The sequence below is a fragment of the Stegodyphus dumicola genome, chromosome 4 (assembly GCF_044657685.1).
Source record: "Stegodyphus dumicola isolate Sdum_Otavi_A_Nest chromosome 4, ASM4465768v1".
In the NCBI taxonomy this organism is placed as follows: Eukaryota; Metazoa; Arthropoda; class Arachnida; order Araneae; family Eresidae; genus Stegodyphus; species Stegodyphus dumicola.
This window is the reverse complement of record NC_140771.1, coordinates 137,703,324-137,718,776: the sequence shown is the minus strand read 5'-3', so window position 1 is coordinate 137,718,776 and position 15,453 is coordinate 137,703,324. Positions and strand designations below refer to the sequence as shown.

Genomic DNA, 15,453 nt, shown 5'->3' with positions numbered 1-15,453 from the left:
CCTCTAGCCATTGATGACAAACAAATGGCTTGCATTGCTGTGAAACCTGCCCCATTTTGCCGTAGTGACCCCAACCTTTGGTTTTTTTCAATTAGATGCACAATTCAAGCTCGGGGATATAACACGCGACGACACGAAATTTTATACTGCGATTTCCGCCCTTGGCATTGAGGTTCTTCAGTCAGTACGCGAGATTGTTCTGAAACCCCCCTTGGATAATAAATACGAGGAATTGAAAAATAAATTAATTTCAGTTTATGTGGAGTCTGAAAACACCAAACTAAAGCAGTTATTACAAGATTTGCAACTTGGTGATATGTGCCCATCCCAGTTATTGTCAAAAATGCAGGAGCTTGCGGGTGACAATTTTAAGTCCAATGTTTTACAATCATTGTGGCTCAATCGTCTCCCGAACAATATCCAAGCTATTCTTGCCTCCAGTAATGAGAACCTACCCCAAATGGCAGACAAAATTCATGATGTTCTCCAACCACAAGCAATCAGTCAAGTTCAGCATCCCAGTGTTGATATTTCATCTCTTCAACAACAAATCCAGGAATTATCATTGCAGGTCGCAGCCTTACAGACACGATCTCAGTATCATCCGCGTGGTAGATCAAAGTCCCGGAACCGAAATAATAGGGAATACCAACGCGCTCATTCTGGTACTCAATCAGACATTTGTTTCTATCACAGCCGATTCGGTGATAAAGCGCGCAAGTGTACACCTCCATGCAAATTTCAGAAGACCTCTTTAAACTGAAGGGGCCGTCACTCGAAGCCATGAGTGACAACGGCCCGTGCATTAGTCAATTGTTCGTAACAGATAAACCATCAGGCAGATGTTTTCTTGTTGATACAGGTGCTGACATTTCGGTTGTACCTCCCTCTTTTCCCGAATCCAAACGGCCGCCTGGAAAATTTAACTTATTTGCAGCTAACGGGTCAAAAATTGCAACATATGGAGAAATATTAATGTCTTTGGATCTAGGATTGCATCGCAAATTTCAATGGCCATTTGTCATCGCTGCGGTTTTGCATAAAATAATTGGTGCAGACTTTCTGCAAAAATTTTCTCTGTTGGTCGACATTAAAAATCGACTCTTACTCGACTCCATCACACAATTGTCCACAGTAGGTAGCATTGGAAATGCCGCTAATTTTGGAATTAAATTAATTTCCGGTAATTCTCCTTTCCACAAACTACTTGAGCAATACCCTAATGTCATTCGCTCAGTAACTGGCAAACCGACTGCTGACCACGGTATTGTACATGTCATAGAGACTACTGGACCACCAATCTTTGCCAAAGCACGCTGGTTGCCTCCAGAGAAATTAAAGGCTGAAAAGAAGAATTTAAATACATGCTTGAGCAAGGAATCTGTAGGCCATTTAAAAGTTCATGGGCCAATCCACTCCACATGGTCTCTAAGAAAAACGGCGACTCGCGTCCTTGTGGGGATTATCAACATCTTAATTCAGTTACTTTGCCTGATAGATATCTGGTTCCTCACTTTCAGGACTGCATGTAAGTCTTGGAATCCAAAAATATTTTTTCTACGTTAGATTTGACTCGTGCTTACCATCAGATCCCTGTCAATCCACCTGATATACCAAAAACTGCTGTCATAACACCTTTTGGATTATTCGAATTTCCTGTCATGACTTTTGGGTTATGTAACGCTGCGCAAACGTTTCAGCGCTTCATTAATAAAGTCCTTCAAGATTTAGATTTTTGTGTCCCATATTTCGATGACATTCTGGTAGCCTCGACAACTGAAAACCAGCACCTTGAACACCTTTGCATAGTCCTTGGCCTTGTGGGGATTATCAACGTCTTAATTCAGTTACTTTGCCTGATAGATATCTGGTTCCTCACTTTCAGGACTGCATGTAAGTCTTGGAATGCAAAAATATTTTTTCTACGTTAGATTTGACTCGTGCTTACCATCAGATCCCTGTCAATCCACTTGATATACCAAAAACTGCTGTCATAACACCTTTTGGATTATTCGAATTTCCTGTCATGACTTTTGGGTTATGTAACGCTGCGCAAACGTTTCAGCGCTTCATTAATAAAGTCCTTCGAGATTTAGATTTTTGTGTCCCATATTTCGATGACATTCTGGTAGCCTCGACAACTGAAAACCAGCACCTTGAACACCTTTGCATAGTCCTTGGCCAATTTCAGTCTTATGGTGTAGCCATTAATCCATCAAAATGTGTTTTCGGGAAATCTAAAGTGTCATTTCTTGGTCACGAAGTTTCTTCGGAGGGCGTTCGCCCACTTAGTGACAGAGTCACTGCAATTCAAAATTTCCCAGAGCCAAAAACTGTTCAGGAGCTGCATCGTTTTCTGGCCATGTTAAATTTTTATCATCGCTTTCTTCCTCATGCCGCTGAAAAGCAGGCACCTTTGCACGCATATTTGGTTGGGAGTAAAAAGAAAGATACGCCACCAATTATTTGGTCTGATGATGCCCGTACAGCCTTTGTACAATGTAAGAATGACTTAGCATCGGCAACAGTTCTTAGCTATCCTTCTAGGCACCCTTTAGCATTAATGGTTGACGCGTCTAATACGGCCATGGGTGCAGTTTTGCAGCAACTGGTAGACGGAGCATGGAAGCCTCTGGCTTTCTTCTCGAAAAAATTTTCTGCAGCGTAATCAAAATACAGCGCATATGACCGCAAACTTCTTAGTGCGTATGAGGCTGTTAAACATTTTCTTCATATGGTAGAAGGTGGTGTGTTTTCTATCTATACCGACCACAAGCTGCTAATTTTCACTTTTCGACAAAAGCCTGACAAGGCTTCTCCCAGGCAAATGAGTCATCTTGATTAAAGCCGATTTTAGGCATGTAGAAGGCCCTCAAAATACAGTTGCTGATGGTCTGTCCAGAATTGAAGAGGTTCAGTTGCCATCAACAACAGATTTCTCCACCATTGCTGAATATCAGAAACAGGACCCAGAATTGCAACATCTTTTGTCTGACAAGTCTTCTCATGGACTTAATTTAGTACCTTATGCAGCTAGAACCAGATCTTTCACTGTACTGCGATGTGCAAGGTAATGTGGTGCGGCCATACATTCCACTGAAATTCTGGCATGGTATTTTTAGCAGCCTTTATAATTTATCCCATCCAGGCATCCATGCTTCTCGCACGTTAATTCAACAGCATTTTGTATGGCCTGGTATGCAGAAGGTGTCGACAGATACACACGTTGGCCAGAGGCTATCCCTATTGTAGATATGTCAGCCGACACTGTGGCAAAAACCTTTTTTTCTGTATGGATTTCACGGTTTGCGGTACCTGTGTACGTTACCACAAACCAAGGATGGCAGTTCAAATCTCAGTTATTTACTGCATTAATAAAATTCTTGTGAACTAAAAAGATCCGTACATCACCGTACCACCCGAATTCCAATAGACTTGTCGAGAGGTTACATTGCTCTCTGAAACAGGCCATTAGATGCCATACTGCTATTCACTGGGTTGATGTCCTTACTACTGTGTTGTTAAGACTCAGAACGGCTATCAAAGAGGACCTGGGTTCTTCAAGTGCTGAAAATGGTTTATGGTACCAATTTACGTTTACCAGGAGATTTTATAAATCCCACAAAAAACTCACCCAATGTCCAGCTCCATGCATTCCTCAAACAATTGCGTGAAACCATGGCTGCATTATACCCTAAGACCACAAGCATACATTCTTCTAGACCTATATTTGTTCCTAAAGAACTCGCTACATCCTCACATGTGTTCTTACGGTGTGATGCATCAAAAAAGTCCTTGGATCCTACCTATACAGGCCCACACCTAGTTCTAAGTCGCACATCCAAGAACTAACGGATACTAATCGGCGACAAAAACACTGTGGTGAGCCTTGATCGTCTCAAACCAGCCTTTATTTTAGCACCACAAACTGTCGAGACTGGTACATCAGTCCCACCTCCTTCGAAGGCACCTTCATCTATTGGGTCTACACCAACATCTACTGCTATGTCAGTTCCTGTACCTGGATCCCAGAAAACAAGTGCTCCTCAGCATACACGTTCCGGACGTAGAGTCCGATATTAATCCTCGGTACCTTTAATTCGTTGCCACTGAAGGGGGAGTAGTGTGGCGACTCTGTGCACGTGGTTGCGGCTGTGTGCAACAACAAACTATGCGTATCGGAATTTTGCCAGTGCTTTTAAGGATGAATTCATAGCATGCCATAAGAGCCAATTTTTGATAACAAAAACATTTAATCACATCACAATATTAAAACTTAATTACTACAGTCGACAGACAATCACGTTGGAGGAAAGCGAGCGACCAACCGCACCGACGACGAGACGTGACTGTGTGTCGCCGAAATGACCTTCAGTTACAGTTAGTGATAACGGCGCACAGTTGGCAAGTACAACACATGTTTACAGAGTCGCCACACTTGTGTTGTACTCGCCAACCATGCACCGTTATCACTAACTGTAACCGAAGGAGATTTCGGCGACACACAGTCACGTCTCGTCGTCGGTTTGGTTGGTCGCTCGTTTTCCTCCAACGTGGTTATCTGTTGACTGTACTAATTAAGTTTTACTATTGTGATGTGATTAAATGTTTTTGTTATCTAAATATTGGCTCTTATGGCATGTTATGAATTCATCCTTAAAAGCACTGGCAAATTCCAATACTCATAGTTTGTTGTTGCACACAGCCGCAACCATGTGCAACAATGATTAATGCTTTTTATTCTGTTAGTATAAAATCTTTCACTTATCAAGTAGGCTGAAAAATTGCCAATTCTCAGAAGTGTTATGCAATGTAAGATTTTTAATTTCTCTTTCAAATTATAATAGTATATTGCTTAACCCCTTAACTGCCATGGGCACATATATACGCCTTGCTCAGCCGATGCATTAACTGCCCCACGCGTATATATACGTCCTTCCAAACTGCTATCATTTGCTTTGCGCTGCTACACCTAAAATTATTCACAAAGTTAACGCATCGGCTGCGCATCTGGGGCAGTTAACGCATCGGCTGAGCAAGGCGTATATATACGCCCGCTGCAGTTAAGGGGTTAACAAACTAGATGATTTAAATGCAGTGTACATACTTCTGAATAATATACAGCTGTATTTTATTTTTCAATAATATTTCTTACTAAACAAACTAGATGATTTAAATGCAGTGTACATACTTCTGAATAATATACAGCTGTATTTTATTTTTCAGTAATATTTCTTACTAAACAAACTAAATGATTTAAATGCAGTGTACATACTTCTGAATAATATACAGCTGTATTTTATTTTTCAGTAATATTTCTTACTGATGTAATTTAAAATATGTTTTAATTATCAGAAGATTTGCAATGTACCTAACTGATAAATTTTGTGCAAATTTGTACCATTATTGTAATTAATATTTGTATGCCTCTGGAATTGTACAGGTACAACTAATGATAAGTTTTCTAATAATGTATTTGTTAATTTTTATAAACATTGTCAGTGTTAATGTAATTAATAAAAAGTATGGCAAATACTGTATATTATATATGTATGCCGTCCAACTGGTATAGTGGTTAGTGACCCTGACTGCCGTAGCAATGGGCTAGTGTTCGAATCCTGGTTAAGACATGATTGTAACTGTCCATCCCTTTATAGGAGGCAATGGAGGCTACTTATTAAGTGCTTTCATAATGAAATGGCCACCACTTCCAGCCTTTGTAGTGGCACAAGGCTAATGGCTATTAAATAAAGTGCCTGGCCATTAATATGTATATATATCTAGCAAATTCTAGAAGGTACTGGTATAGGGGGAAAATCCTGAATTGCAGAAAGTTAATTAAAGGTTGCGTGTTCGCGAAGAGCAAAGCCATCATATTTTTTTATATTTTACATATAGATATATATACCAGAGTTTAGAATAATCTTTTGTTTGCCACAAAGTATTAAGTTTGTTGCATTTTCTTTTAAAAATCAAACTTTATTTATTAATCATTTTGTGTTTATTTTTGAAAACATTATTTATAAATATACAGTTTATGAGAATGGAGACTTCATGCAATAAATGGAACATTTTTACTTAAACTAAAATACCATATCACAAAAAAATGTAATATTCATTTCTATGTAATTAAGTACTTAAAATATTAAAATGTATTAGTTCTTTTAGTTAATAAAAATCACATTCATTTTTATTAAACCGGAATTTTTATTATATGTCATTTTGGGGGATTTCAAGTTAAATTTAATATTAAAGAAACTGATATTTTAGTTTTAAGTTATATATGATAATATTATTTATTAAATCAGCACTGAATGGTACTACATTAATGACTGTCACAAGAAATATTTTCTTATTTTAGGTTCAGGCAATTTTAGTTAATATTTTTGGTGGTATTATGAGATGTGATATAATTGCTGAGGGTATAATTGCAGCTGCTGAGATGTTAAATTTAAAGATTCCTATTGTTTGCAGATTGCAAGGTAAGTGTTTATATGAACATTGATTTCTTTAATTTTCCTTCTTACAGATTTTGCAAAATTATAATAACTACTGTTATTTCTAATGTGTATAATATTATGTTATTTAATGTATAGAAAACTATGTCAAATATTTTAATTTTGAATATACAAATATTACCTTGTCTCATTAAATTGATTTAGAAGCAGTTTTTTTTTAATTGTAGAAATTATTATTCTTCATGTATAAAAAATATGTAATATACTTTGGTTTTATCACTTTGGACTTAATCAGTTATACTTTTTTTAATACTGCATGCAGGCATATTTTGCATACATAATTGAGTTTTTTTCTGTCTTGCATGTAATGCTTACTGTTTTGTAATTAGGTGTGGTGTATTTAATTATGGCAAACTAGGGCTAATTATGGCATATTAGCACACTAGGGCTATCTGCCTAAGGGGAGGGATGCCTTTCGTGGAGGACTTTCTAAGGGAAACCACGAAAACGCCCATGCAGCCAGCCCATTCGCGGGATTCGAACCTTGGACCGAACTACCAGTGTTCAGCGACTTTACCGCTCGGCCGCTGGTGGGCCTATGTTTTGTAGTTAGGGCATCACTTGTTTCGTAGTGATTCTTGAAACTCTTCAAAACACTGTGTTAATTTAACTAAGAGTTAAAGAGTTAAAGAGTAGCTTTTGAAAAATAGAAAAATCATCAACATTTCTAATAAAAATATATACTTATTTGCATTACTTTCTCAATTATCAACTTTTTTTAATAAATATAGGTTCACCAGAAAGGCAATTTTTTACTTTACACTGTGTATAAATTTGAAATAGATAAATCAATAATTTGTATTTTTAAATTGCAATAATGCTCAAATATTACTTAAGATGCATGTCTCTTAACTGGGTTAAGCTAAATAAAAAGCAAAATAACTGACTTTTAAAAAATGAAGAAACTAACTTTAAACAAATTAATTATTAACTCACCTAAAAGGTTATTTAGTGAATTAAAGTGTGTAACTGAATTTGGAATAACATTTTAATGAATTAAATTAATTTGACTATATAACATTATGCAACCTGATTATTGTGTTATGTTTGTTTTTTAATAAATATAAATGTGTCGATAACAGTAGATGTAATGAATTTTTACTTCTAAAATTGAGTTATTATATGATTTTCTTTTACTGCTTCAATTGTAGGCTACCAAGTATAAATTATGTGTATTGCTATAAAGTGAAAAACCAGACACATATCTTTGTACATTTAAGCCTAACTTTAGGTAGTATGAAAGTAAAAAAGCAAAATTATTCATGCTATTATTTCTATTTTATAGGCACCCAAGTAGATGATGCCAAAGCCTTAATTGCTGCCAGCAAGTTAAGGATTTTAGCATGTGAAAATCTAGATGAAGCAGCAAAAATGGTAAAATGGTAATTCTTTATAGGAAAGACACATGCCAGAGTAAAATATAAAATTAAGGGGAGAAAACGAAATTAGATAATTAGCATAGATTTGGTATAAAATTCTCAATTTCAGGACCAGTTTCCACCCCTTTTTTTTTAAGTAGTCATTTACAATCTGTCAGTCAGCCTTTTTAAATTGATAAGATTTTATATAAATATATATTTAAATGCCTAGTATCTTAGTAGTGAAAAAATATTCAGGCAAGACCTGTGCCATGTAAAAGTTTGCAGTAATTACAGACAGTACTATTTGTAATTTTGAAAGTCTAGAAAAATAATTTCCATTATGATTCTAATGAATTAGGATATTTTACATGTGGAGTGTCAGAGCCTGATGAGTAGGACATATAGTTTTCTGGAGTTGTTCAGGCATTTAACCCTCTGATGGTTATGAACGAGTTCAGCTCACAATCGAATCGTGCTTCATAATGCGCGCAAACGAGTTCCGCTCGGGAGCAAGATTTCGACCGAAGTGGTTAGTAACGAGCACTACTCGCATAGTGAAATTTTTCCCCAATGCGCACTGATGAGCTGACTTCGTTCGCCATTATTATTCTGCACTGATTGTGTTTCAAACGAATTGTTAAATGAATTTAGTTAGTTTTACTGTCTACAGATGGCAGTACGAGTTCCATGAATTTCTTTGCATAATGAAGGTGGATTTTTTTTTTGACCTTGTTCATTTTATACGTATGTTGGCGCGGTTTTTAGGGTGTTTGTACAGTAGAATGGCTCAAAAGCGAAAGTTAGATAGTTATGATGATGATTATGATACAGAAAGCTTATCAAGTTTTGAATCTGATGAAGAACTTTGTTCACAGTATTTCAAGCTCAGAAGACGATTCAAGCGATGAGGAAGATTTTTCGAGTGTTCGACAGTGGTGTATAATTGATTCAAGTTCTCACGCTCCTAGCCAATTTAGTTTTACTGGTGATGTAGGCATGAAAGCTTGCGTGACAAATATTTCTGATCCACTAGAGTATTTTGAGCTGTTTTTTACTGATGAGATTATAAATCATATTGTTACGGAAACCAACATTTTTGCTGCTGAAAATTTAAATAAATTTAAGAGCAAAGAACATTCCAGAACTCATCATTGGAGTGAAACTAATTCAAATAAATTGAGAGTATTTTTTGCAATATTAATTTTGCAAGGAATAATTATGAAACCAACTGTAAGAATGTATTGGTCAAAAAGAAAGTTAATTGAAACTCCTAGTTTTTCTAACATCATGAGTTTGAGAAGGTTTGACCTTATTATGCAATTTATTCATTTTGATAGGAATGAAAGCACTGATTCTTCTCATCCTCAGCCAAAACTAAAAAAAATATGGACCATTTTAAATTACTTATTCAGGTGTATAAAATTTTTGGAAGTTTATACACCTGAACAAGACATATGTATTGATGAAAGTCTATTGCTGTATAAAGGGAGATTTTCTTGGACCCAATACTTACCTCTTAAAAGGGCCAGATTTGATATCAAGATGTTTATGTTATGTGAATCTCATAGTGGATATGTGTGGTCTATTATAATTTATGTCGGTAAAGGCACAGATATATCTGAAGAAAATAAAGAATGTTCGTTTTCTACTCAGCTAGTTTTGACATTGTCTAAGCCGCTATTAAACAAAGGATATGGATAATTACTACAATTCTCCTGAGTTAGGGGAAATGTTATTGAAATCTAAAACTGATTTTTTTGGAACATTAAGACCTAACAGAAAAGATCTACCAAAGGAACTGAAAACAAAAAAGCTTAAAAAGGAAGACTTACTTGCCTATCAAAGAGGTAAGATGATGATCATGCGATGGAGAGATAAAAAATATGTTCATTTTATAAGCTCAATTCATAATCCTGAAATCGTAAAAGTCCCAAATAAATTGAAAAATCTGGAAATAGAGAAGCCTAAGATTGCTTTAGATTATAATAATACGATGGGCGGCATAGATCGCATGGATCAACAAATTGGATACTATGATGTAACCCGATCTCGACAAAGGAAATATTACAAGAAAATATTTTGTTATTTATTGGACATAACAATTTTTAATGCTTCTCAGCTGTGGAAAAAAAAAGGGGGAATAAAAAATCAAATTTGGAATTCAGAATTGAACTAGCTGAAAGAATTGTTGAGAAATATCACACTCATAGACATTTGAAATTAAAACCTGCTGAAACAGTTTCGAATACTTTAAGATTGTCAGCACGCCACTTTCCTAATTATATTCCACCTACAGAAAAAAAAAAAAAGAACCTACTAGACGATGTGTGGTATGTTGCAACAAAAATGATGCTAATGGAAAAAGAATTCGCCGTGAAACACATGCGTATTGCAAAGACTGTAATGCCCTATTATGTGCAATTCTGTGTTTTAAAGTATATCACACACAAAAAGATTTTTAGGTAATTACTGTATTTATACTGTGCTTCATAAAGTTTTACATTAGTTGTATTTATTTAGTCCTTTCAATTTAATATTTGTCTTATATTTATAATTAACTATTATTATTTATATAATTGGTTATAATCATTTATAGTTTACTGTTTAATAATTATTTTAAAGTACGTAAAAACTGTTATTTATGTACTACAAATACTTTAAGAAATTTTTAAAACGCGCGAGGCGAGCTATCTACGGCATCGCCAGAGAAAGGTGACATTTTCGGAAGAACGGCGGGGGAAAACAGCTGCCACTTTCGACTACTGTTTACTCCTAATGCTGTGCGAATTAAGTAAACAGAAACTGCTCATTTCCATAACCGTCAAAGGGTTAACACATTCCTTGATCCACAGTATGCTGAGAATATATCATAGAATGCATCACTACCCATTATGGACACCACAATAACCTTAACAATTAGGCAAAAGATAAACAGCCTGGTGTGGGCTTTGAATAAAATTGTTATTGATTTTGAGGACAATCAGACATAAGTCCCTCTTCTTACTGAAGTGATCAGCTAAATGTTTAAAAAGCATTTAAAAAAAGCTCTAAGCATTTTAAAAAAGATATGTTTATTCCAATTTTCAATCTGTAGAGGAATTTCATTTCTATAAAGAAAGGTGAAAAACAAAAATAGCTTCAAAGTTTGTTCTGTACAATACTTAAAGAAAAATATGGCTTTGAAAGAGCAAATAGGTTTATAGGATAGGAAAGAACAGATTGGTTTTGCAGAAGTTATGAAGAAGTGCACAAAGATAAAAGTATATCAGAATACTGGCATATTTAAAACCTTTTGCATTAGTTGCAGCATAGTGCAAACCTTGATTTTCAAAATGAGGCAGAGATAGACAGAGAAGTAAGGTGTAATGACCTATTGGTTACAAATGATAATAAACCTTGTCTGCTGAATCTTTGAGCATCAGTTTAATACAATGTTAGTGTCACATTTCTAACTCTTCTGACATCTTTTTATTTTAGAAAATGCAACAATGATACTTTTGTTATTTCTATATATTTGGCATTTTAATTATCTTATCATTCCTCCTTTTAGTAACATTGGATTTTATGTATATTTTCAATCTACTTAATAAGTTATTTGAAAAGCTTGGGAATGCCAAAATGTTTTATATCATCAATTTAATACTACACTCAAATCCTTATTAACCAGGTGTGGATAATCTTTGTGTCACTTATAATTAAATTTATTAATTAAATAAAACTAAATTATATAAAGTAAGAGAGAAATTAAAATGGCAAAATAGAAGCTGTATAGCTTTAATTGCCTTTTGATGGATGTTATAACGTATTTGTGATATTTTGCTGCTCGGCTTATGATTTTATTAATCTTAAGAAAGTTGTAATTTATGTGATCATCAGTCTTATTGTTTCAGAAATCATGAAAACAATCAACAGAAGTAGAATGATTTTGTGGGAACAAAAGAAATAAGAGCATTTCCGTGGTGTTTCTTTTTTTCAGCAGACAATGTTAGGGATAGGCGTGTCAAGTTAGATTATTTTCTTGTAGGAGTCTTTTGCTGATTTTAATTCTCATTACTGTTTGATACTTTGTATTTCATCAGAAAGTTTTTAATCTGTGAGTATTTGCCTTAACTTTATTGAAGTGCTGTATTTAAAATATTTTTGCATGTGTATTTAATTATGTGTAAGAATGAGTGAATTTAATCAGCCAGTTAGATTAGGAAAGATTAACTTAAGACTTATGCAAAAATTGTTACAGTTGTTAAGAGAAAGAATTTATAAATTGGCCACAGGAATTGATATTGTCTTTCAAACTGTACACAAACTTCAAAAAATGGGGGGGACCTAATGAAATTTGCTTGTGACTGTCACATTTAAGCTCTATCAGAAAAAAAAAAAAAAAAACTTCTTTGTATAAAAATATTGATGCCTGCTTGATTCAATTAATCAATGAGCAAAAGCCGTTCCTATCTCAAGCCCAATTTGCATGGGAAAAAAACTTTTTTTTAAAACAATTCTTTAAGAATTCATGGGTTCATTTAATAAACTTTTTTAAAATCATTTAAATCTAGGATTCAAATGCTTGTTCAAACTAAAAAAGTCTTCAAAACTTGCAAACTAGATCTTGCCTATTTTTTTGTTTTTTATTATATGTGTAATTTTTTTTTAATTTAAATTTTTGTTTATTGTTTTTAGGTGGTGAAATTATCAACAATAGTTGGTTTAGCTCGTTCTGCATCAGTGGATGTTAAGTTTGAACTTCCCTTATAGTCTCATCCTGTACTTTTGTATATATGATTTATAAAAACTGGAAAGTGATAAAAATGAAAGCTTTATAATGTACGATAAACAGATGCTTTATTATGTAAAACAAGATAATAGCTTTAATGTGCTTCTAGGGGCATTAAAACTTATTTATTCTAATTTATTCTGTAACAGAAATGTATAATGAACAAAAAGTCCTTTTCATTGTAGCCATAAATTCTACATTTTCTTTGGCTTGTTTATATACCAGAGGTTCCACTTTATTATAAATATCTTGTACATTGTTAAAAATTTGGTTTTGTATTGACATTAAACATTTCATGTAATAATAAGTTATTCTGTATTTCAGCTGCTTTCCTGTTTCACACAGATCTTGCAACTACACAATGCACAAATCAAACTATACACTGCAATCAATTTTCGGTTTATAAACAGGAAAATCTGTAAAGGCACTTAAGAGTATTATATGTAGTCAGTATTGGTTATTCTAAACTTTTAACTGGAAGTTCTTATTTTATTGTAGGCAGCATAATAAAAATCAAATTGCTACAGAAAATTTTATCAATAATTGCCAAATGCCAGTTTTTAAATTTTTCAGATTTTCACTATTCTGATATTTAGAATGCATTAGGAAATTACAGTAGGCGCTGCTTAATGTGATCACATTAGCCCATGATTATTTTGATGGCATTAAGAGATGATGAAAATATCCTTTAAAATATCATTGGAATTTAAGTAATTTAATATAACTAGAAATATGTAAATACTTTAATGGCATTCTGATATGGGAGATGTCATGTCATTAATGTCATTAATAGTTGATTATCTGGAACTGCTGCACAAAAGTTCATAATGTTTCTGGAAATTACTTCATCATTGATACTGTGCCGCTCATCTTAAGACTCTTAGGGCATCCTTCATCTCAGCATTTGTAGGAAAGTTATCAGTATCATCATCTTCAGAAAGTTTATCATATGATATACTTTGATATGTTTTAGGAAGTGACTGATAGATATCTTCTGTTACTGATGCTGCAACTTGAGTTTTTTTCATCAGTACTCATCAAAGAAGTCAATTCACATTAGTTGGAAAAATTGTTTTTAGTTCTTTAACTTGATCTTCTTCATAGCTTGCTTAAAGTAGTTCTTTGTCTTTTCTGAGACCTGACTCAAGACATGTTGCGTAAAAACAGCATATCAAGAAAGCTAGTTTTCCTTGTTGATTCACTGATTTTTGTGCTTATAATCTAAATCATCTGTATTTTCAAGTAATCTAACACTTATCTCATGGTAAAACTGATTTTCATTGATCTAATAATCTCTTGAGTACGTGGCTGTGGTGTTTGTTGCCAAATATGCAACTTTGTTTAAGAGCAATATTTATGTTACACACTGTGCTGTTGTCGGCAAGAGCGATATGATTCAGTTCATTATCCCATTTCATTAAAAATTAATGAAGTCATCCACACCTTTGTGTTATACTTGTAGTCCACTGGTAAACTTTTTGTGCCTTTAAAGTGTTGGGGAATTTTATTTTCTCTGATTACTAATAGTTTTCTTTTGCCACACATAGAGATGCAGCATAAAATGGTCATATGATCTTTTGATATTTTATGTTCTTTTCAATTTCCAGCTTTAAATAAATATTGTTATATCTGCATGGGTTCGTAATGGATTGAATGGATACAGAATCCACGATAGCTTGATAAAATTTATTTTCCGAAAAGAAAACTTAACTGTAAATTTCAATAAAGGTATTTATACAGCTTTTCTCAGTAGGAAAGAGAACAATCAATAGTTATCATTTTAAACAACTAATAATGTTAAACATAACTCAATGCAAAGCACACCCAAAGAGCAAAGTTTGCGTGGAGATCTCTCAGTTCTCTGAACTAAAAGCTGATAATTAAACTGTCTCCCGTTTTACATAGTTTTCTTCTGGCCGCCAAAGGCATCATTTGCTTGGAGAACTGTGATGGAGAACAATTGGGAAGACTAGAGGCAAGACAAAGTCAAACAGAAGTGGCTAGATGGCTAAATGCGAGTCCTTCTGTGGTTCATAGACTTTCATAGATGTGGAACATTTGAGTCAATTTCAAACCACAGATTAGGCATCTAGGAGGTTCAGCCAAGGACGGCCAACTGCTACGATGAGCACCGATATTTGACATTATGTGTTTGCAGGAGTAGAACTGCTACTCCGACTCTTCTTAGATCCTCCCTTGCTGCAGCCACCGGAAGGTTCATGTCAAAGTCAACTGTGCGTAGAAGGCTTCACGAAGGTGGTCTGTATGTGAGGTGACCAGCCATTTGTGTGCCACTCGCATCACGCCATAGGAGGGATTGTTTTTAGTGGGCATGACAACATGTTCACTGGACGCCTGATCAATGGAGCATGGTTCTCTTTACGGATGAGTCCAGGTTTAGTCTAGAAAGCGATAGTGGGCATTATTTGATATGGAGAGAACCCGTTATCATCCATTAAAGAGATGCATACGGAAGGGGCAGTGCCTGTGTTTGGGGTGGCATCTCTTTAGGTGGGTGCACAAACCTCCATGTCTTTCCAAGGGGAACCGTGAATGCTCAGATTTATAGAGATGACATCCTTGATTTTTATGTGCACCCATATGCCGGGGCAATAGGTGATGCTTTCCTGTTACAGGACGACAATGCAAGACCACTCAGGGCTCGCATCATTAGATGATTATCTTCAACAGGAAACAATTATGCACATGGAGTGGCAAGCTCGATCCCTGGACTTGAATCCTATCAAACACGTTTGGGATGCTTTAGGGAGATGTCTAGCTGCTCTCAATCCGCCCCCTCAGATCC

At 34.8% G+C, this 15,453-nt stretch overlaps 1 protein-coding gene across 1 annotated transcript in view; it reads left to right on the top strand.

Annotated features, from left to right (window-relative positions):
- The window catches only part of ScsbetaA (Succinyl-coenzyme A synthetase beta subunit, ADP-forming), a 149,164-nt gene extending 136,206 nt beyond the window's left edge, over nt 1–12,958 (top strand). The window contains exons 9-11 of the mRNA XM_085815540.1: nt 6,362–6,482; nt 7,804–7,892; nt 12,554–12,958. Of these exons, the coding sequence (XP_085671666.1) occupies nt 6,362–6,482; nt 7,804–7,892; nt 12,554–12,628 (285 nt within the window). The 3' untranslated portion in view covers nt 12,629–12,958. The remainder of the gene's footprint in view (nt 1–6,361; nt 6,483–7,803; nt 7,893–12,553) is intronic.
- The last annotated feature ends 2,495 nt before the right edge of the window (nt 12,959–15,453 follow it).